Source organism: Acinonyx jubatus, chromosome A3, assembly GCF_027475565.1.
Source record: "Acinonyx jubatus isolate Ajub_Pintada_27869175 chromosome A3, VMU_Ajub_asm_v1.0, whole genome shotgun sequence".
Taxonomy (NCBI): Eukaryota; Metazoa; Chordata; class Mammalia; order Carnivora; family Felidae; genus Acinonyx; species Acinonyx jubatus.
Window position 1 is genome coordinate 23926523 of NC_069388.1, and position 22563 is coordinate 23949085.

Sequence of the window (22563 nt, forward strand, 5' to 3'; positions counted from 1 at the left end):
CAAAGAAGTGATAAATCTATACACTGAAAACTACAGAAAGCTTATGAAAGAAATTGAAGAAGACACAAAAAAAAATGGGAAAAGATTCCATGCTCCTGGATAGGAAGAACAAATATTGTTAAAATGTTGATACTACCCAAAGCAATCTACATATTCAATGCAATCCCTGTCAAAATAACACCAGCATTCTTCACAGAGCTAGAACAAATAATCCCAAAATTTGTATGGAACCAGAAAAGACTCCGAATAGCCAAAGCAATCTTGAAAAAGAAAACCAAAGCAGGAGGCACCACAATCCCGGACTTCAAGCTATACTACAAAGCTGTAATCATCAAGACAGTATGGTACTGGAACAAGGACAGACACTCAGATCAGTGGAACAGAATAGAGAACCCAGAAATGGACCCACAAACGTATGGCCAACTAATCTCTGACAAAGCAGGAAAGAATATCCAATGGAATAAAGACAGTCTCTTCAGCAAGTGGTGCTGGGAAAACTGGACAGCGACATGCAGAAGAATGAACCTGGACTACTTTCTTACACCATACACAAAAATAAACTCAAAATGGATGAAAGACCTAAATGTAAGACAAGAAACCGTCAAAATCCTCCAGGAGAAAGCAGGCAACAACCTCTTTGACCTTGGCCACAGCAACTTCTTACTCAACGTGTCTCTGGAGTCAAGGGAAAGAAACAAAAGCAAAAATGAACTACTGGGACCTCATCAAAATAAAAAGCTTCTGCACAGCTCAGGAAACAATCAGCAAAACTAAAAGGCAACTGACGGAATGGGAGAAGATATTTGCAAATGACATATCAGATAAAAGGTTAGTATCCAAAACCTAGAAAGAACTTATCAAATTCAACACCCAAAAAACAAATAATCCAGTGAAGAAATGGGCAAAAGACATGAATAGACACTTCTCCAAAGAAGACATCCAAATGGCCAACCGACACATGGAAAAATGCTCCACATCACTCATCATCAGGGAAATACAAATCAAAACCACCATGAGATACCACCTCACACCTGTTAGAATGGCTAACATTAACAACTCAGGCAACAACAGATGTTGGCGAGGATGTGGAGAAAGAGGATCTCTTTTGCATTGTTGGTGGGAATGCAAGCTGGTGCAGCCACTCTGGAAAACAGTATGGAGGTTCCTCAAAAGACTAAAAATAGAACTCTCCTACGACCCAGAAATTGCACTACTAGGCATTTACCCACGGGATACAGGTGTGCTGTTTCGAAAGGACACATGCACCCCCATGTTTATAGCAGCAAGATCAACAATAGCCAAAGTATGGAAAGAGCCCAAATGTCCATCGATGGATGAATGGATAAAGAAGATGTGGTATATATATACAATGGAGTATTACTCAGCAATCAAACAGAATGAAATCTTGCCATTTGCAACTACATAGATGGAACTGGAGGGTATCATGCTAGGTGAAATTAGTTAGAGAAAGACAAATATCATATGACTTCATTCATATGATGACTTTAAGAGACAAAACAGATGAACATAAGGGAAGGGAAACAAAAAAAATATAAAAACAGGGATGGGCTAAATGGGTAAGGAGCACTAAGGAATCTACCCCTGAAATTATTGTTGCACTATATGCTAACTAATTTGGATGTAAATTAAAAAAAAAAATTAAACTAAAAAAAAAGCACAGATAAAACAAAAGTGTAGTAAAAAAGTAAGTAATAAGTTTTGAGTATTTATTACCTTGTTTTAATATAACTTATTTAATTGTAAGTTTATATAATTTAATTTTTGATAATGGCTGTGTTTTAAAAGCGACCAGCAAAATTTCTAAACATTCCTCAATCCTTTCTGGCTAGCTCATAAGGACCGGCTAACATGCAGCGTTATTTTCCACATGAGGTACTTGAGGCACAGAAAGATTAAGCAACTTGTTCAAGGCTGCAGAGCAAACAGAGCACTCCAAAACGTGTCCTCAGAACACAATATAGTGCCTGGCGTATAGTTGGTGTTCAATAAACAATTGCAGAATACATAAATGAGTACATATTTAATATTATTTTTAAAACATAAAAGGGAAATATCCTAACATTTAAAACTTACACAAAAGAGTGAAATTAACAACTACTCAAAACTTGCTCATTATTCTAGTAAGATACGCCTTCACTTGCTTACTTAGCAGCGCCTAGCACTTTTACGAAACACCTGCTCTCTTAAGAGACGTCGCCCAACCCTTTACTACAAGCTTGAGAAGCCCCACTCTACGTCGCCCCGCCCCGTCTCACCGCAAAGCTTCCTGGGAGTGGTAGTCCCCAGTATGGGTGCTCCGGTGGCAGCAGCAAGGCGCGCCTGGCCGCGGAACTACAGAGGGTGGCGCACAGGTCGCGAGGCTTTTCCGCCTCACGTTTCCCTCCCCGCCTGCGCGCCCACCCCAGCTATCATGGCGGCTCCCTTGGCTCTGGTGCTGGTAGTGGCCGTGACCGTGCGGGCGGCCTTGTTCCGCTCCAGTCTGGCCGAATTCATTTCCGAACGGGTGGAGGTGGTGTCCCCACTGAGTTCTTGGAAGAGAGGTGAGGCCACTGGCTGGAGTAGGTGGCCAGGCCCCGCCTGTGCTCTCCTGGCCTCAGTGAATGGGAGGCGGGGGCAGTGGCCTCAAGCACAAGATTCTGAGGGAATTGACCCGCTCTGGCGCCCTCGGGGAGGGTGGGAGGGCGGGGCTGCCGAGGGGAGGGGGCGTAGGACTGTGGTGCCAGGTTTGGGCCCTAGGGGCCTACTCACCTGAGGCGTGGGGAGCTGAGGGGGTGTGTCCCCCTCGGGTCCTGAGCAGAGGGGCGTGGCCTGAGAAAGGATAGATATAAGAAAAGGGCGTGCTGGGTGGCTTGGGATTTGCAGAGGTGATTCGGTTTTGGTGAGGGATTGTAGGTGGTGCTCCCTGGGGTATGGGATAGTGTGTGAGGGGTTCCCTGAGTGAGGGGACCTATCTTGCCTAAGCCAGTAGAGTGTGTGAGTGTGCTTAGACGCGTGTTCTCGGTCTGGGACTTGTACTACAGCATTTCCTACTGTTTCTTAAATTCTTCATCCACTATTGTATACCAGTGCCTACAGTGAGACAGAATTTGTGCTGAAGGATCCACAGGCTAGTGGGAGAGACAGATAGTTATAATCCTTTTTGGAAAATGTTCTTCCCGTGTACATCCAGTTCCTTTCTTGGAGTTTCAACCCTGAAGGAAGTGTCCTCTCTTTTTCCAGTTTCGTAAGGATATGGGCTGCGAGCTAACTGTTGAGGGATGTAGAATTTGGAAAGGGAGATTAGAGAAAGAATTCCTGGTAGCGGAAGGTAAACAGGACCAAGAAAATGTTGAAGGGTGCAAAATGTACAAAGTGAAGGAGAAATGGGGTAGGGGTTAGGTTAGGGCCAGAATTTAAGACTTATAAAAAAAACTTTCTTTACTTAAGTACAGTGTACATCAATGCACGTATAATAAGTGTTGAACTCAGTGAATTTTTATAAACTGTATACACATGTAGCCAGCACCCCTAGCCAGCACCCAGATCAAAAAACAAAACATTACAGGAGTAACAGCACCCCAGAAGTTCTCTTTGTGTCCCTGAACTTTAAATGCTAGAGTTTTGATGTTATCCCATAGACATTCTGGAATGGGGAATGGCATAATGAATGGTTGTTTTATGAATAATTCAAGCTTAGGTTTCTAAAAATACTATATATGAAAGGCTATGGTAAGCCTCTGATCCCCAAGTTATTCTGTGTGTTAGATGGTGTTATTTCCCCCATTTTACAGATGAGGAAACCAAAATTTAGAGAAGTTAAGTAATATGCCCAGGTTTCCCAGTTGACAAATGGTGATAAAGGTAGTAGTAATTCTTATGTGTGATGGTGAGAGCTTACACTTGATAATCCTTGCATATAATATTTGCATATAGTTATTTGTTGAATCAACTGAATTGTTTGGGTTGAAGCCACTTGGTTCCTGCTTTCTTCTGGCTACCAAAAGCCCCAAGGCAGTATTAGGCCCTCCTTCCTCTGTTCTCTTAGCACTTTATACATAACTTCTATTAAGAGTATGTCTCACTTTTTATTATAATTATTTGTTTATATCTGGTTTCTCCATTGTACTATGAGTTCCTTGCAGGCCAAAACTGTTTTACTCATTACTGAATCCTTTGTGCCTTGCATAAAGTAATTAGTTGTATTGTTACTATTGAATAAATGTTGAAGAAAAGAAAACATAAGATCTGGTTACATATAGGAAGGGCAGGGTGAAGGATCCTAAGATGAGGCAATATAATATGGTGATTAAGAGCACAGGGTCTGGGATCTTTAAAAGGGTTTGAGTCTTCTTTTGCTTCTCTACATATATCTGTATGATCTCCAACATAATTTTTCTCATCTGTAAAATAGGAAGTTATAATATGTACCCCATTAAATGAGATAATCCATGTTTAAGCTCTTAGCACAATAATGAAAGCCAAAACAGCTAATTCTAGGATTTTGAATCTAAATAATCAGGAGAACAATTGTGATATTGGCTAAAATAGGTGAGTTAGAAAGGATAGCAGTAAGTGTTTGATGTATGTATAGGGTGATAGTATGATATTCAGAGGTTTAGGTCTGGAGCTTGGGGCCAGTGTCAGAGCTAGAGAGAGATTTGCTAATCACCTATCTGAATCTGATGGGGTCAGAATAATTATTTGTCCTGTTTTAAGCGGGGTTGGTACATCTGTATCGCTTGTCTTCAGAGTATACTTTAAGACGGGATATTTTAAAAAGCAAGTGATTGTATTTAACCCTAAAAGGCAGGCATTTAAAAATACTGAAGTAGGAGCCCCTCTGGTTTCACATGGCATTCATTCATTCCACATGAGTTTTTTGAGTGACCAGTTGTTTGGGTGAAGGACTGTGAATCCAAATAGATTTTGGTTGACTGTAACCATAGAGTGATTTTTAATGGGAATAAATGAGAATGGCAATAAACTTGGAGGAGATGATTCTCGTCTTCAAATATCTGAAGGGTTTTAACTTGGCATGTTGTCAATTCTTTCATGTGCAGATCACAGAATCCCAACTCAAACTGCGCAAATTATAATAAAAAGTGAACTTATTGGCCTACATAACAGAACAATTCAGGCAGGGTAGATGGTGACTTCAAATCTAGCTAGATCCAGAGACTCAATGATCTCTTCATGACTAATTCTTTCTCTATCTTGGCATTGACTGCATTCAGGAGGGCTCTTCTTGGGTATTGGCAAGATTGGCCCCAATAGTCTCTGACTTTTATATCCTCACAGTGTCAGGTCCAGTGGAAGGAGAGTGACTGTTCTTCAACAAACATAACGAAAGCCTTGGAATTGAGTCACATTGAACTTATTTGGGTTATATGCCAATTCTTAAGCCAATTACTGTGGTCAGCGTAAGTCATGTATCCATATACATATTATATGTATCCTACTGGCTGGCTCAGTTGGTGGAGCATGTGACTCTGGATCTTGGGATTGTGGGTTTGTGCTCCATGTTGGGTGTAGAGATTACTTAATAAAACCTTAAAAATAATATCTGTCTATCTACATCTTTGGAGAGGGGACAACCTTCCAAACTATGGAAGAGGGGGCACCTTATAGGAAGACCAGAGTGCTATTACCAGAAGAGGGGGAAATTGATGCTGGGTAGGTGAAAATAACGGATACCCATTATAATAGGAAAGACATTTTTTCTATGTCATTCATTTCTACAGACCCATCAGTTTATTTGGTAGTTCAACTAAAATTTATATAAATATTTTACTTGACAAAAATGCAAGCATGTGCTTCTCAGACAGTAACTAACACTAATATAATGCTTTCTGTATGACAGGCACTGTTCTAAGCATTTTAGATATGTCTAAGAACTAATTTAATCACCACAATGGCCCTAAGATGTAAATAGTTTTATGTGTAAATACCCCATTTTATAGATGAGAAAATGGAAGCACAGAGAGATTAAGTCACATACATAATGTTTTATGTGAATAGCTGGGAGTCTTTAGGCGTTGCTGTTCCACCAGAGTGCACTCTATACCATCGTGCATAGAAATCTGTCAGAAATAATTTTGGAACTTTTTTTTTAAATCATATATTTTTTTAATCATATATTTTTATCAAATATATCATATATATTTTTTAATCATATATATTCCTCAGCCTTTGCTCTAATGATTAGGAATCAATATGGGCTTAGCTTCTTGAGTTTAGGGTAGAGCCCAAGCTATAAGTGCTTATTTAGAAACCCACCTCCAATGCAGCTATGAGGGTCAGGGTCAGGAAGAACACTTCTGATAGCACTACTTTAAAAAAACCAGAACTTTTATTGTTAAACAAAATGGAGAATTAATAAACCACACACAACAATGTATTGCACAGTGAATTATTGTAAGCAAAACACATTTGTAGGCATCATCCAAATCAAGAATCAGAACTTTGTCACTTATTCCAGAAGCCCTTATGTATGCCCCATTTTAGGCACAGCCCCTCAGCGCCTTCATTAAATAACCATTATCCTGACTTTTATAGTCATGACATCTTTTTTTTTTTTTTAATTTATTTATTTTGAGAGAGACAGAGACAGTGCAAGTTGGGGAGGTACAGAGAGACAGGGAGACAGAGAATCCCAAGCAGGCTCTGTACTGTCTGCTTGGAGCCTGACGTGGGGCTTGAACTTATGAAACTGTGAGATCATAACCTGAGCTGAAACCAAGAGTCAGATGTTTGACTGAGCCACCCAGGTGCCCCCATGACATCTTTTTTTTTTTTTTTTAAGTTTGTTTGTTTGTTTGTTTGTTTAGAGAGAGAGAGAGAACAAGCCGGGGAGGGGTAGAGAGAAGGAGAGTGTGAGAATCCCAAGCAGGCTCCACACTGTCAGCACAGCCCCCAACATGTGACTTGAACTCATGAACCATGAGATCATGACCTGAGCTGAAATCAGGAGTTGGATGCTTAACCATCTGAGCCATCCAGGCATCCCTATACTTATGACATTTTTACATCCTCTTTGTTTTATTGCTCTGATGAGTGTCCCTAGTTGCTATAGCTTAGTGTTGCCCTTAAACGTTTTTATATGTGGTTTAAGTCTCTCCTAATCTTTAAGGTCCCCATCCATCCCATCCTTTTCTTATCTGTTGAAGAACCCAGACCATTTGACCTCTAGTGTTTCCCATAGTTTGGATTTTACTGATTGTATATTCATGGTTCAGTTTAACATATTCGCGTGTTCATTGTGTTTCCTGCAAATTGGCAGTGGGATCCAGAGACTGGATACCACTACTTTTTTTGTTTTTTAGCTTTTTACTTGAAATAATTTTATATTTATAAAACATTTGCAAAGATAGTACAGAGATATCATGTATACCCTTCATCCAGCTTCCCTTCATGTTTACATCCTGCATAATTAGAGAACATTGGTCAGAACTAAGACAATACTAAGACAATAGTGTCCATATAATACCATTAAACAAATTGTAGTTGCTCAGAGTTTACCATTTTCCCACTATTCTTTTCCTGTTCCAGCATCTGATTTAGGATCATATATTGCATTTAGTGGTGGGCCCTCATTCTTTTTCTATTGGTGAGAGTTCCTCAGCTCTGCGTTGTCTTTTATGACTGTGACACTTTTGAAACATACTGGTCAAGTATTGTACAAACAATGTCTCCCAATTTGGGTTTGTCTAATGTTTCTCATAGTAAGATTGAGATTGTGGATTTTGGGGAAAAGTCCCACTGAAATGATGTGATCTTCTCAATGTATTGGATCGAGGTACATCATATTGAAATGGCTTATTACTGATGATGTTAACCTTAATCCCTTGGTTATGATAGTATCTGCCTGGTTTCTCCACTGTAAAGTTACTATTTTCCCTTTTTAATTTATAAGCATTTGGGGGGATATATGTAGGGGCTCTGTATATATCTTGTTTCTCTCTAAAGTTTTTACTCACTACTTTTTGCACTTATGGGTTGATGATCTTGCCTGCAGCAGTCATTACTATGGTGTTCTAATGATGACTTTTCTATTGCCCTCATTCCTTCTTCATTATGAATTGGAATCTTCTGTAAGGAAGAGTTGTCCCTTCTTCCTTATTTATTTAACATCTGTATGGACTTATAGGTATTTATTTTATTCTCTGGGTTATAATCCATATTATCTTTATTTTGATGCTCAAAATCTTTGGCCATTGCGACCTCTTTCAGGTTGACTCCTTTGTCCTTGGACATACTTTCCTCACTATTTTGTTTGTTTGTTTGTTTTGTTTTGTTCTGGTGTTTTTAATACTTCATTACTTTCTGGAACCACAAGATGCTTTAGTCTTACCTTATTTTTCTCTTGGTCTAGCCCTGGAATTGACCACTTCTCCAAGGAATCCTGGTTTCTTTTATTGAAAAAAGTTATTTAGAAAGCAAGTTCTGGATGCTAGGTGTGTTCATTGCTATGGGAATGACACTGTCTCTTGGGCCTTCTGCGCTAGAAATACAGATACTACTTATTTTGAACAAGCTTAATGCATGCCCTTCTTGATATGGGAAGCTCAAAGACCATGTTTGCCTTTTTTTTTTAATGATTATTTTTGAGAGAGAGAAAGCGCGAGTGAGTGAGCGTGAGTGGGGGAGGGGCATAGAGAGAGAGGGAGACACAGAATGTGATACAGACTTCAGGCACTGAGCTGTCAGCACAGAGCCTGACACAAGGCTCAAACTCATGAACCCCGAGATCATGACCTGAGCTGAAGTCAGAAGCTTAACCGACAGGCGCCCCAGACAATGTTTGTCTTATGCTACATAATATGTTTTTATTATCACCCATAAGAAAAATATGTAAAGGTAACTAAATAAGAATTTTTACTTCATGGGATTTATCAGTTAAGAGTTGAGACACTCGGGGTACCTGGGTGGCTTATTTGGTTAAGCGTCCTACTTCAGCTCAGGTCATGATCTCGCAGTTTGTGGGTTCAAGCCCAATGTTGGGGTCTGTGCTGACAGCTCAGAGCCTGGAGTCTGCTTCAGATTCTGTTTCTCCCTCTCTCTCTGCTCTTCCCCCGCTCATGCTCTGTCTCTCTCTCCTTCAAAAATAAATACACATTAAAAAAAAAAAGAGAGTTGAGACACTTTATTGGGGTGCCTGGCTGGCTCAGTTGGTAGAGTATGTCTCTTGATCTTGGGGTTGTAAGTTCAAGTCTCACGTTGGGTATAGACATTACTTAAAAATAAAATCTTAAAAAAAAAAAGAGTTGAGACCCTATAAAAAAACCCTCATATTTTAGAATAGTCAGCAATAATTAATTAGTTTTTATGGTCAACTATTCTGAAGCATTAGTTGTTGGATAATAATCCCATGAAGCTGAAATTTTATTCAATTTATCTGGTGCACTTTTTACAGGTGTTATTTTGGGGGGTACTCTAGGAAAAAGAATGGCTTAAAGCTATGAGTTCTTTGTATTGTTGTTGTTTTGAGTATTTTGTTTTTCTCCCCAAACAGACATTTTATGAAACCTATGTTAAAATGTTCCCAGCAAAATATTATTGGAACATAGTTATATATGTTAGAATTTGGGGCCCTGGTTTTTCTTTTATACATGGAGTAAATTCACCATCACATTCTAGAGGATTTTGTTACTCTGTAATTCAGATGTTCCCAAATGTACTGCAGACCATGCCAAAGTTTTCAATCATGTGCACCAAAGTAAGGACATTATAAGTTTATCATAAATATCAATGTATTCAAGTAAAAATATTTTGAGTTGATGCTCTTCCTACACTTTTTAATGTTATAGATGGTGGGAGTAAATGATAGTTTGTTTGTTTTTTAATGTTTCCATGAGGTTAACTCTTTCCTTAGATCAATTATTTACTAAGTAATATGAGTTCATATTTAATCATCATGATAGCAGTGCCACATTCTAAGCACTTGCCAGAAAACACATTAACAAATTTTGAGGTGTACAATATCCTAGCAAAAGCATATCTGAGAGAAATTACATTTTAGACAATTGCCTAAAAAGTATGCAATCTCCTTCTGGATTAAACCAGTGGAGAGTGATGTCTATGGACAGCATCTTACTGGTCCTCTGTTGAATTACTTTTACTGCTCTGTGGTAGGATGCCATTGACTTAGGTGGGGAGTTGCCCTGTGAAGTGGCCTGATGAATCGTCTCCTGGGGTCTCCAGTAAAGCTGTTAGTGAAGGGTTGAATAGTTGTGTTACACAGCAACCTCTTTATGTGGCTCCTTGGGGCAAATTTCTTTCTGGTCCTAGTATAAGGACCAGTTATAGCTGTCTTGAGCAATAGCTTTTTTTATTTTAACAGCCAGTATGAACTCTGTAACTGATTAAGTTTCCTTCTAGGGTGGGTCCATTTAAGGCCCACTCATTATAAATATATATTTTTGGAATAGGCTTTGTAACTTTGATTTTGTTTTATTTATCTTTGAATAGGTAATTCTATCACAGGATTCAAAAACCAGTGGTGCAAAAGGCTATATGATTAAAAGGCACCTTTCCATACCACTTTCCTATAACCACCCACTTGTGTTCCCTGGAGGGACCAGATTCTTACGTATATCAGTTTCTTACATGTACTTCTGAGATTTTAGGCATATATAAGCTCATACCTTTTATAGTTTTTTGTGTGTCCGTTTATGTTTTTTCTTATCCTTCACTCATTTTTTTAAAATTAAATTTCCTGTTTCTTTCTAATAATTATGAAATAGTGCTCATTGCTAAAGATTCAGAAAATGAAGAAAAGGTAAAAGAAACTAAACATCTTCTGTAATCTTATCAGCAGAGATGGTTGCTGTATTTTAAATTTTTATTTATTTTGTTTAATGCCTAAGGTTTATGTTTAATTTGAGGCATTTCTCATTGAATACATATTCATTTTCTCTCAAATAATTAAATGGATCAAGGCTTATAAATATTTAAAATATTTATTTAAAATAAATATTTAAAATAAGTATTTAAAATAAAATTTGATCATACTGACATACTGTGTTATGACCTGCTTTTCATTTTTTTTTTAAATTTTTTTTTTAACGTTTATTTTTTTATTTTTGAGACAGAGAGAGACAGAGCATGAACGGGGGAGGGGCAGAGAGAGAGGGAGACACAGAATCGGAAGCAGGCTCCAGGCTCTGAGCCATCAGCCCAGAGCCCCGACGCGGGGCTCGAACTCACGCACTGTGAGATCGTGACCTGAGCTGAAGTCGGACGCTTAACCGACTGAGCCACCCAGGTGCCCCAACCTGCTTTTCATTTAAGAGTATTTCATGGCCATCTTTCTTTTAGTACATGCATATCTGTAATGTGCTTTTTTATTTTAACTCTTAATTTTGAAATAATTTTAGATTTCAAAAAGTTGCAAAAATGGTACAGAATTCCTGTTTACCCGGTACTCAACTTCTTCTAATGTTAACATCCTTCATAACCATAGTACACTGACCTAGCCCAGAAAATTATTATTCATACAATACTAATAACTAATCTGTTATTAGAATTTTATCAATTATACCAGTAATGTCATTTTTATGGTCCAAGATTCAGTCCACAATCCCACACTGCATTCAGTTATTATGTATCCTTAGTCTCTTCCAATCTGGGACACTTCCTCAGTCTTAACTTTTTTTAAGTTTATTTATTTATTTTGAGAGAGAGAGGGAGACAGAGAATCCCAAGCAGGCTCTGAGCTGTCAGTGCAGAGCCTGACATGGGGCTCAAATCTCATGAACCATGAGATCATGACCTGAGCCGAAATCAAGAGTCAGATGCTTAGCTGACTGCGCCCCCAGGGCACCCCTCAGTCTTAACATTTTTGAAGTGCACTGGCCGGCTATTTTGTCTCTCAATTTGGGTTTTCCTGATGTTTTCTCATGATTAGATTGAAATTATGCTTTTTTGGCCAGGGTACCACATTTTTGGCAAGGGTACCACATTTTTGGCATAAGGACTACAGAAGTGTTTATCCCCATCTCAGTGAATCATTTCAGGAGGTACTTGATGTTGATAGTGTGAACTGTCCAACGTTATTACTGGTGATGTTAACTTTGGTCACATGATTAAGGTAGTGAGTGCCAAGTTTGTCCATATAAAATTATTTCTCCCCTTGCAAATATGGCTTCTCATCATATTTTTTCTCCCTGATTTTAGTATCCCTTGATGATCTTGCCTTTCACAATTATTACTGTGAGGTCTCCCAAATGGTGATTTTCTATTTCCATCTTTCCTTCTACATTTGATACTTATAGTTCTCTGTAAGGAAGAGCTTTCTTTGCTCATCCACTTATTTATATTCATTTATATCATAGTATGATTTTTAACTATGAAATATTTCTATGTATCTATCCACACATCCACATATATACATATCATAATTTATTTAGATAAATCTCTATTAATGGACATTGAGATGATGATTATTATTTTAATATTTATTTATTTTTGAGAGAGAGACAGACAGAGTGAGAGTGGAGAGGGGCAGAGAGAGAGGGAGACACAGAATCCGAAGCAGGCTCCAGGCTCTGAGCTGTCAGCACAGGGCCCAAGGTGGGCCGGGCTCGAACTCACTAACAGCAAGATCATGACCTGAGCCAAAGTCAGATGCTTAACCAGTTGAGCCACCCAGGCACCCCTGGGATTATTTTTTTAAGTTTACTTATTTTGAGAAAGAGAGCTGATGCACAAGTGGGGGAGGGGCAGAGAGAGATTGAGAGAAAGAGAGAGATAGAGAACAGAGAGGATCCCAAGCAGGCTCTCCACTGTTAGCACGGAGCTGGATGTGGGGCTGGTCATGACCTGAGCCAAAGTTGGACGCTTAACTGACTGAGCTACCCAGGCGTCCCAAGGAATTATTTTTATTTTTTTAATTTTCTGAGCACCATAATGAACATACGGTTATTTCCCTAAGATAAATTGCCCTAAGAACAATCATTTCAGTGTCAAAAGTACTTAAAAAGTACATATTTCCCTGTAGAAAATTTAATACAAATGTCACTCAAGCAACATATGAAAGTGCCCATTTCCCCACACTAGGGACAACATTTCTCAACTTCTAATATGTTGTCTTATTATTTTGGGGAATGTGGCAAAATATACATAAAGGAAACACTTTTTAGAGTGGGTGGAAATTACAGTGAGATCAAAGAAAGCTCATAGTTTAACAAAATTTTCTCCTGAGAGCTGCCCCACAGTGAAAATAGATGCTCTGTGTGGAAAAAAGTTTCATGTCATCTGAAATGTTCAGATCAAGATTTAAAGCCACTTGCTGGGATTGAGGTAAAGGGGGTTGGACAAACTGTGAGGCCCTTGTTCCTGGGAGTATCTAATACATTGTTCTCTGGCCATCTGCATATGTCTCTGAACTTGGATGAAGTGAAGTGAACTTGGATGTCTTACTTTTCAGTGGTTGAAGGCCTTTCACTGTTGGACTTGGGAGTGTCTCCGTATTCTGGAGCAGTATTTCATGAAGTAAGTGTTCTTGTTTTCTTTTCTGGGTATTAAGAGTAGTTTATAGTCACAAATACCAAAGCCTAACCTCCATTTTGTACAAACATTTGAAAACATCTATTTTTGAAAATCATATTTAGAAACAGACCTTTTTTAGATGTCCTCTGCATAAGAAGGAGGTTTCACAATTGCAGTGGAAATGATCCAGATCAAGATTGTGATTTGCGGAAGCAGATGAGACTTCTGTAGAAGTTACCATTTTTATTGGCAAATAAATCGTAAACAGTTCCCAGTGCACAAATAAGTTGTATGCTAATTGGCCTGTAATTGGTTCTTTGGAACATGCTTTTCCATGAAAACTGTGTTAGCAATGCTGGTTTCTTAGAAAGTCACAAAAGCCTGTTTAACCCATAAAATTAGTTCTTAAGAATGCTAAAGTCATTGTTGGGTCACCATCATCTCTTGCGTGGGCTCCTGCAACAGCTTCCTGACGAGTCTTGCTCCATTCGGTCTTGCTCTTTTACTTTTAATTCTGCAGTCAGAGTCATCTTTCTGAAATGTGAATCTGATTTTGTCAGCTCACCACTGAACTCAGGATAAAATCCAAACACCTTAGGGAGTATACAAAGCCCTGTGGGCCCTGCTTACCACATTAACCACATTTCTTTCCACTCTCACCTCCCCATTATTATTGGTTACATCGTTTTAAAGTACAAGTCTTCTAATTTGAAATTTTAACCCCTCAGTTTTACAGTTGTATCCTTCATACATACTTTGAGAACAAATTTGTTTGTTTGTTTGTTTGTTTGTTTTTTCTGTCTAGTATTTTGAAAGCATTCAGCTTGGTTCTCATGGAAATAACAACAGGCTTTTGCATTCATATTAGTTAGCTTGTATTACTGTCTAATTGAGCCACAATAATAAGAGCAGCTAGCAGAAACAGGGACAATTTAAGACTCTTAATAAGCACACAATTCAGTTATTGGGAACAGATATGTGTGGGCATATAAAAGCATAGCCCACTAGCCACAAGGGCCCAGTGTGGAGGAGGCCTTGGGCAGTATGTTTTCTAGACAGAGTAGGAACTCCCTGAGAGAGTTCTCACATACATTCATAATGCTCCAGCACTGTATTCTCTCTTACCTGTGTTTCTTTGCTCATGCTCTTGTCTCCTTATGGAAGGCTATTCTTCCCTCTTTTTGTGATTAGCTTTACTATTTAGGTATTAGCTTAGAGTTTACCTCCTTCTAGAAACCGTTCTTCCTGAACATCTTCCAAAGCATCTTGTGCTTATACTTTTAATGGCTCATATCATACTCTTGAAATTGCCTCTGTACTTGTTTTACCTAGTATGCTATATGTTCCTCAGAACAGGTACTGGCACCTTTTCATTAAGTATTCCTAGTCCCTAGTCCTGTATCTACAGATGTATTCCAATCCCTCCCTTCCTTCTGTCTTTTAATAAAGATTTGTTAAGTACATACCAAATGCCAGCTACCCTGGTAGGTGTTAGGGATACAAAATAAGACACGGTCCTTGGCCTCATGGTACTTATTTCTGAGAGCACAAAGAAAAAAAAAGTTAGTAAAAAGAAAACAGATTTCAGAGCAAAGAATATTACCAGAAGTAAAGAAGTTTGTTGCATAATGATAAGGGGGTCAATTCTTAAGAGACCATAACAATCCTAATGTGTATGCACCTAATAACAGAGTTTCAAAATACATGGAAACTGACAGAACTGCAAGGAGAAATAGACAAATCCACAATTATAGTCAGAGGTTTCAATATCCTTCTCTCAGGGATTCATAGGACAAGCAGACAAAATCAACAAGGCTGTAGAAGCCTTGAATAGCATGTCAACCAACTTGACCTCATTGACATTTGTAGAACATTCTGTCCAGCAACAGCAAAACACATAATCTTTTCAAGTGTACATGGAACATCTGCAAGATAGACCATATTCTGGGTCATAAAACAAGGCTTAATGAATTTAAAAGGATTGAAGTCATAGAAAGTATATTCTTTGACCACAATAGAATTAAATAAAAAACTAATACCAGAAAGATGTCTGGAAAGTCCCCAAATATTTGGAAACTAAGTATTCTCCTCAATAACCCATGGATCAAAGAAGAAATCAGAAGGGAAATTAGAAAGTATTTGAACTGAATGAAAATGAAAGCACAACCTATTGAAATATGTGGGATGTCAGTAAGCAGTACTCGGGGGAAATATATAGTGCTAAATGCCTATATTGGAAAAGAAGAAAGGTCTCAAACTGATGACCTCTGTTTTTACCTTAAGAAACTAGGAAAAGATGGGCACAAAAACAGACAGATCAATGGAACAGAATAGAGAACCCAGAAATGGACCCACAAACGTATGGCCAACTAATCTCTGACAAAGCAGGAAAGAATATCCAATGGAATAAAGACAGTCTCTTCAGCAAGTGGTGCTGGGAAAACTGGACAGCGACATGCAGAAGAATGAACCTGGACTACTTTCTTACACCATACACAAAAATAAACTCAAAATGGATGAAAGACCTAAATGTAAGACAAGAAACCGTCAAAATCCTCCAGGAGAAAGCAGGCAACAACCTCTTTGACCTTGGCCACAGCAACTTCTTACTCAACGTGTCTCTGGAGTCAAGGGAAACAAAAGCAAAAATGAACTACTGGGACCTCATCAAAATAAAAAGCTTCTGCACAGCTCAGGAAACAATCAGCAAAACTAAAAGGCAACTGACGGAATGGGAGAAGATATTTGCAAATGACATATCAGATAAAAGGTTAGTATCCAAAACCTAGAAAGAACTTATCAAATTCAACACCCAAAAAACAAATAATCCAGTGAAGAAATGGGCAAAAGACATGAATAGACACTTCTCCAAAGAAGACATCCAAATGGCCAACCGACACATGGAAAAATGCTCCACATCACTCATCATCAGGGAAATACAAATCAAAACCACCATGAGATACCACCTCACACCTGTTAGAATGGCTAACATTAACAACTCAGGCAACAACAGATGTTGGCGAGGATGCGGAGAAAGAGGATCTCTTTTGCATTGTTGGTGGGACTGCAAACTGGTGCAGCCACTCTGGAAAATAGTATGGAGGTTCCTCAAAAGAATAAAAATAGAACTCCCCTACGACCCAGCAATTGCACTACTAGGTATGTATCCAAAGGATATAGGTATGCTGTTTCGAAGGGGCACATGCACCCCGATGTTTATAGCAGCACTATCAACAATAGCCAAAGTATGGAAAGAGCCCAAATGTCCATCGATGGATGAATGGATAAAGAAGATGTGGTGTATATATACAATGGAGTATTACTCAGCAATCAAACAGAATGAAATCTTGCCATTTACAACTGCGTGGATGGAACTAGAGGGTATTATGCTAAGTGAAATTAGTCAGTCAGAGAAAGACAAATATCATATGACTTCACATATGATGACTTTAAGACACAGAACAGATGAACACAAGGGAAGGGAAGCAAAAATAATATAAAAACAGGGAGGGGGACAAAACATAAGAGACTCATAAATATGGAGAACAAACAGGGTTACTGGAGGGGGTGTGGGAGGGGGGATGGACTAAATGGGTAAGGGGCATTAAGGAGTCTACTCCTGAAATCATTGTTACATTATATGCTAACTAATTTGGATATAAATTTTAAAAATGACATTAAAATAAAAAAATAAAATTGCCTTGTTCCTTAAAAAAATAAATTAGGAAAGAAGATAAATTAACCTCAAAGTAAGCAGAATAAAAGAAATAAGATCTAAGTGAAAACAAATGAAACAGGAAAACAATATTGAAAATCACTGAAACAAAGTTGGTTCTTTGGGATGAACAGTCAAATTGATAAACTTTTGGGAATTGGGATATATTCAATATCTTGGTTGTGGTAATGGTTTCATGGGTGTATACTTAGGCCAAAACTTATCAAATTGTATACTTTAGGGGCTCCTGGGTGGCTCAGTTGGTTAAATGTCTGACTTCAGCTCAGGTCATGATCTCATGGTTTGTGAGTTTGAGCCCCATGTCGGGCTCTGCACTGTCAGCACAGAGCCCACTTCATGTCCTCTGTCTCCCTCTCTCTCTGCTCCTCCCCTGCTCACATTCTCTGTCTCTCAAAACATAAATAAACATTAAAAAAGTATACTTTAAATATATATAGTTTATTTTATACTAATTATATTTCCATAAAACTAAAGTTAAAAAAAAAGTGAGATTTCAGTTAAATGGTAAGTAAGTACGTGTAGAAAAATAAAACTGGGTACAGGGATAAAGAGTGACAGTCAGGGCTGCCTGGGTGGCTCAGTTGGTTAAGTGTCTGACTCTTGGTTTCAGCTCAGTTCATGATGTCATGGTTCATGAGCTCAAGCTCCACATCAGGCTCCATGCTGACACAATAGAAACTCTTTGGGATTCTCTCTCTCCCTCTCTCTCTGCCCCTCCCCTGCACTCACTCACTCCTTCAAAATAAACTTAATAAAAAAAAGAGTGACAGTTGGGGTGCCTGGGTGGCTAAGTCAGTCAAGTGTCTGACTTGGGCTTAGGTCATCATCTTGTGGTTTGTGGGTTCAAGCCCTGCGTTGGGCTCTTTGCTGACAGCTCAGAACCTGGAGCCTACTTCGGATTTTGTGTCTCCCTCTCTCTCTCTGCCCCTCCCCTGTTCACACTCAGTCTCTTTCTGTCTCTCAAAAATAAATGTTAAAAAAAAGAGAGTGAAAGTTATGTATGTGTCACTGTTTTAGATAGTGTGTTCAGGGAAGGCACTCTGAAAAAGTGAAATTTGAGTAAGAGATCTAAATGAAGCCAGCATATCATAGCATCTATGATGGCCCTGATTTGGGAATGCACTTGGCATTTGTGATGGAAAAAGAAGGCAAGTGTTAAGGCAGAGTGAACAAAGAGGAGAATAATAAAGACAAATTATGCAAAGTTAGGAGTCAGATTATGTAGCACTTTTTATACACATGGTTAGGAGTTTGGTTCTTCTCTCTCTCTGTCTCTCCCTCTCTCTCTCTCTCTCTCTCTCTACCTACCTACCTATCTATCTTTAGTGTTATTATTTTTTTTAGTGTAATTATTTTAATGTCCAAAATTTATAATATGAAGACCAGAGCTTCCTCCTAGACTCAAATTTATAAATTCTTATAAATTGAGATACTTCTTATCTAATGTGGTTTCTAGGAAGAATTCATTCAAGTCCTCAGTGGTCATTTGCTCAAATGGAATTATGTTCTTCATCTTCTCTAGCTCTCTTGTATTCCTCAATCCTGGCCTTGGAGAGAGGTAAAAACTCAGCACAACTTTTTACATCTTTTTTCATAGCATCCTGGCATACGAGCCTTCAGGGCATTAAACTTCTCAAAGTCATTTGCCAAGTCAGCCTTTACCACATTGGCCTTGTATAAGCCCAGTTGATAGCGGGTAGATTCTTAGGTAGAGTAGCCAGTGTGGTTATAAGGGTCTCATTCCAAGACTTTAGGGAATTAACAGTGGTCTTTTGGTCTCAGGGTATGATCTTTCCAAGGGCTACTGAGTAAATGCCTATTAGAGAAAGTTTTTGCCCAGCCATCTTGAGATCCTTCACTAATCTTGGTGGCCCACCACCACTAGATTTTGTTTTTACTATGCTGGGAAGACATGGAGACTTTTAAGCCAGGAGAGGAGTGATCATATTTATTTTACATTTGATAAATATTGCTGTAGATACTGTAAGGGGAATTGACTCTAGGGACAAGAGGTGAAGCAGGAAAATGATTAGGAAGGATGCCTATGCATTAGTCTAAGCAGGATGATGGTGGCTTGGGACTAGTGTAGTAACAATGAAGATGGTGAAAAGTGATTAGATTCTTTAAAAAAGTAATTAAATTCTGGTTATACTTTTAGAAGTAGACTTGTTAATAGATTAGATATGAGATATGAAGGCAAGAGAAGATTCAAGGATATGATTCAAGAAGAGCAGGTTTTTTGTCCTGAGCAACTGAATAACTGAGGTTATTTAATGAGATGAGGCATACTGAGGGAGGAGCAGTTTTTAGGAGGGTAAGAAGTAAGAGTTCAGATTTCACCATATTAAGTTTGAAGACATCCAAATGACAATGGTAAGGCAACAGACTATACAAATGTGAAACTCAAGAAGAGAGGTTCTGACTGGAGGTTTAAAATTGGGATCTGTCAGCCTATAGATGATATTTGAAAACATGGGACTTGGAAACCAATTTGACAATAAATTTCATATTACAAAAGAAACTAACAACTGAAAAAACAAACATGGGACTTGATGTAATCACCTAGTGTGATAGCCAGCCTCCATGATGGCCCCCAAAGATTTCTACCTCTGGTATTCACACTTGTGGTCCTCTCCCATATCATACCAGAGTTGGCTTGTATGACTGAAAAAAAAATATGCAGAAATAATGGTATGTCACTTCATAAATTAGGTTATAAAAGACACTGTTGCTTACATCTTGGACTTTCTCTTGAAAAGATAGACAATAGGCAATCTTGTTAAGGAATTTGCTCTAAAGGAGGGCAGAGAAATGGTATGGCAGATATCTGCTGAAGGCAGATATCTCATGAAGTTTTAAATATGAGAATCTGCCCTATATTTATTGTGGCACTGTTTACAATGGCCAAGATGTGGAAGCACGCGTGCATGCATGCGCGCGCGCACGCACGCGCACACACACACACACACACACACACACACATACACACACATTGGAATATTATTTAGCCATAAAAAAGAATGGGATCTTGGCATTTGCAGCAACATGATGGACCTAGAGGGTATTGTGCTAAGTGAAATAAGTCAGACAAAGACAAATACCATATGATTTCACTTACATGTGGAGTCTAAAAAACCCAAACAAATGAATAAACTAACAAAAAGCAGAAACAGACCCATAAATATAGAGAACAAACTGATGGTTGCCAGAGTGGAGTAGAGTGGAGTGGGGTGGGGGAGATGGGCAAAATGGGTGAAGAGGAGTGATATAGGCTTTCAATTATGGAATAAAAGGGACAGCATAGGGAATGTAGTCAGAGGTATCATAATAGCATTGTATGGTGACAGATGATAGCCACACTTGTGGGGTGCATAACATAATATATAAAATTGTTGAATCACCATGTTGTACACCTGAAACTAATGTAGCACTGTGTGTCAACTATACTTCAGTGAAAAAAAAAAAAGAACATGTGGCTCAGTCAGTAGAGCATGTGACTCTTAATCGCAGGGTTGGGAGTTCAAGCCCCACATTGGGTGTAGAATCTGTTTTAAAAAAACATGTAAAAACTCTCAAAACTTACTAAAATAAAATAATAAAATAGCAAAAAAAATTGAGAATCTGTGTATATAGTTGCTGATGGGAATAATCCTGTGGATAGAGAAGTTGGTGATGTAGGGAAGAGAATAATTGAATGAGCATTGTCTTTGAGGAGGCAGGAAGGAATGAGATGCAGTTCATAAGGGGAGAATTTGACTTTAGGTAAGAAGAAAGTAAGTTCATCTGTTGTTAATAAGAGAGAATATAGGTATAGATAAAGGATGTTGGTCAGTGGGTAGTGGGAAAATAAGGTGGTTCTCATTTAATTGTTTCTTTTCTCAGTGAAATAAGAAATGAAGTTGTCAGATGACAGTGAGGAGTGGGGAGGGAAGTTGGAGGTTGAGGACAGGGGAAGATGTGAAATAGTCCTGTCAGAAAGAATGTGTCAAATGAATTAATGGAAGAGCTGTATCTAGCCATTTAACCATTATTTAAAATGTTTCTCTGGGAAAATGCGTTCTTAGCTGCAGTGAGGGAGTCTAGAACATATTCTTACTCCTTACTAGTGTGTGTGTGTGTGTGTGTGTGTGTGTGTGTGTGTGTAAGTAAAAGGGGATAATGGTATGAGATAGTAATTTCCTGCTATTAGAAGCCATGTTAACTCACTATACTTGTGTAAGATAACTTCTTGGGGACTGAACAGTTGCTTCCCCCAAACGTAGTGGGGATGACCTCAAACTTGGAGTCCCTTGCTCCTCTTTCCTGAATATGGGTTAATTTGCTTGTAAGCTCAGTGTTCTTAAATCAAGAGCTACCTGTGTTTCAATATAGTTTCTTTAAATAATAAAGCATAAAGAAATAAAATTAAGGGTGCCTGGGTAGCTTAGTTGGTTGAGCATCCAACTTGATTTTGGCTCAGGTCATGATCCCAGGGTCATGGGGTTGAGCCTGCATTGGGCTCTGTGCTGAGTGTGGAGCCTGTTTAAGATTCTCTCTCTCTCTCTCTCTCTCTCTCTCTCTCTCTCTGCCCCTCTGCCCTTCTCCCCCACTTGTGCTCTCTCTCTCTCCGAAATAAAAGAAAAAGAAAAAAATTATATCAAGCCAAGTGAAAAGAGTACTTAGGAAGAGAAAGTTCATCATTCCTTTGCCTTTTATTTTTTTTAATCTTCAGCTGATTTTACCATCTAGTTCTTAGGGAAAAGTAAGAATATGTTAAAGGGGAGAAGAAAAATCTGCACAGGAGAGAAAAAAGAGAATTGTGGCAACCACATTAGATTTTATGACTACCTTCAACAAATGTTTTTATTTTGTGTTTAGCCAAGTAATGATCATAAAATTGTGAGTTCATTCAAAATTTACCCTACCCTGACCGGGAATGGTTACTCACATGGAAATGTAGCATGAAGACAAATTATATTCAGTGTATACTTCTCTATAATAATATGATATACAGTTAAACTACCATGGACATGTTAGTTCATTATGGAAACCAGCCCATTTGCTGATAGGCTTTTTGAGAACTATTTGTTCTGTCATTTCTGAGACCTACTTAGTGCCACTCTAAACTATCTAAAGCATCAAAGCACTTTGAAAGCAGGCTATTGGTAATATAAATATCAAGTTACTACTTCTTACTGACAAAGATAAATGCAAAAAAGAATCCATTAGTAGATAGTTGTAAAACATTTAGTTCTTTTAGAACTTTGGAAGGCAAAGTTGATGCCCTTGTTTTCAAAAGGAGGTAAAAAGTTGATCTCAGGTAGCTAACATATTGAGGTTTACTGTATGTTAGGCACTGT

The 22563-nt window shown here is 38.5% G+C and overlaps 1 protein-coding gene and 1 pseudogene across 3 annotated transcripts in view; one reads left to right on the forward strand and one right to left on the reverse strand.

Moving 5' to 3' along the window:
• The first annotated feature begins 2387 nt into the window (after nucleotides 1-2387).
• Nucleotides 2388-22563, forward strand: part of PIGU (phosphatidylinositol glycan anchor biosynthesis class U) — an 83999-nt gene continuing 63823 nt past the window's right edge. The window contains exons 1-2 of one of the 3 annotated variants that reach the window (XM_053200047.1): nucleotides 2388-2561; nucleotides 13427-13491. In XM_053200047.1, coding sequence (XP_053056022.1) covers nucleotides 2432-2561; nucleotides 13427-13491 — 195 coding nt within the window. In that variant the 5' untranslated portion in view covers nucleotides 2388-2431. The remainder of the gene's footprint in view (nucleotides 2562-13426; nucleotides 13492-22563) is intronic. The other 2 variants (XM_027069906.2, XM_053200048.1) reach the window with 2 other exon arrangements.
• On the reverse strand, nucleotides 18551-19068 carry LOC128311127 (ATP synthase subunit d, mitochondrial-like; annotated as a pseudogene).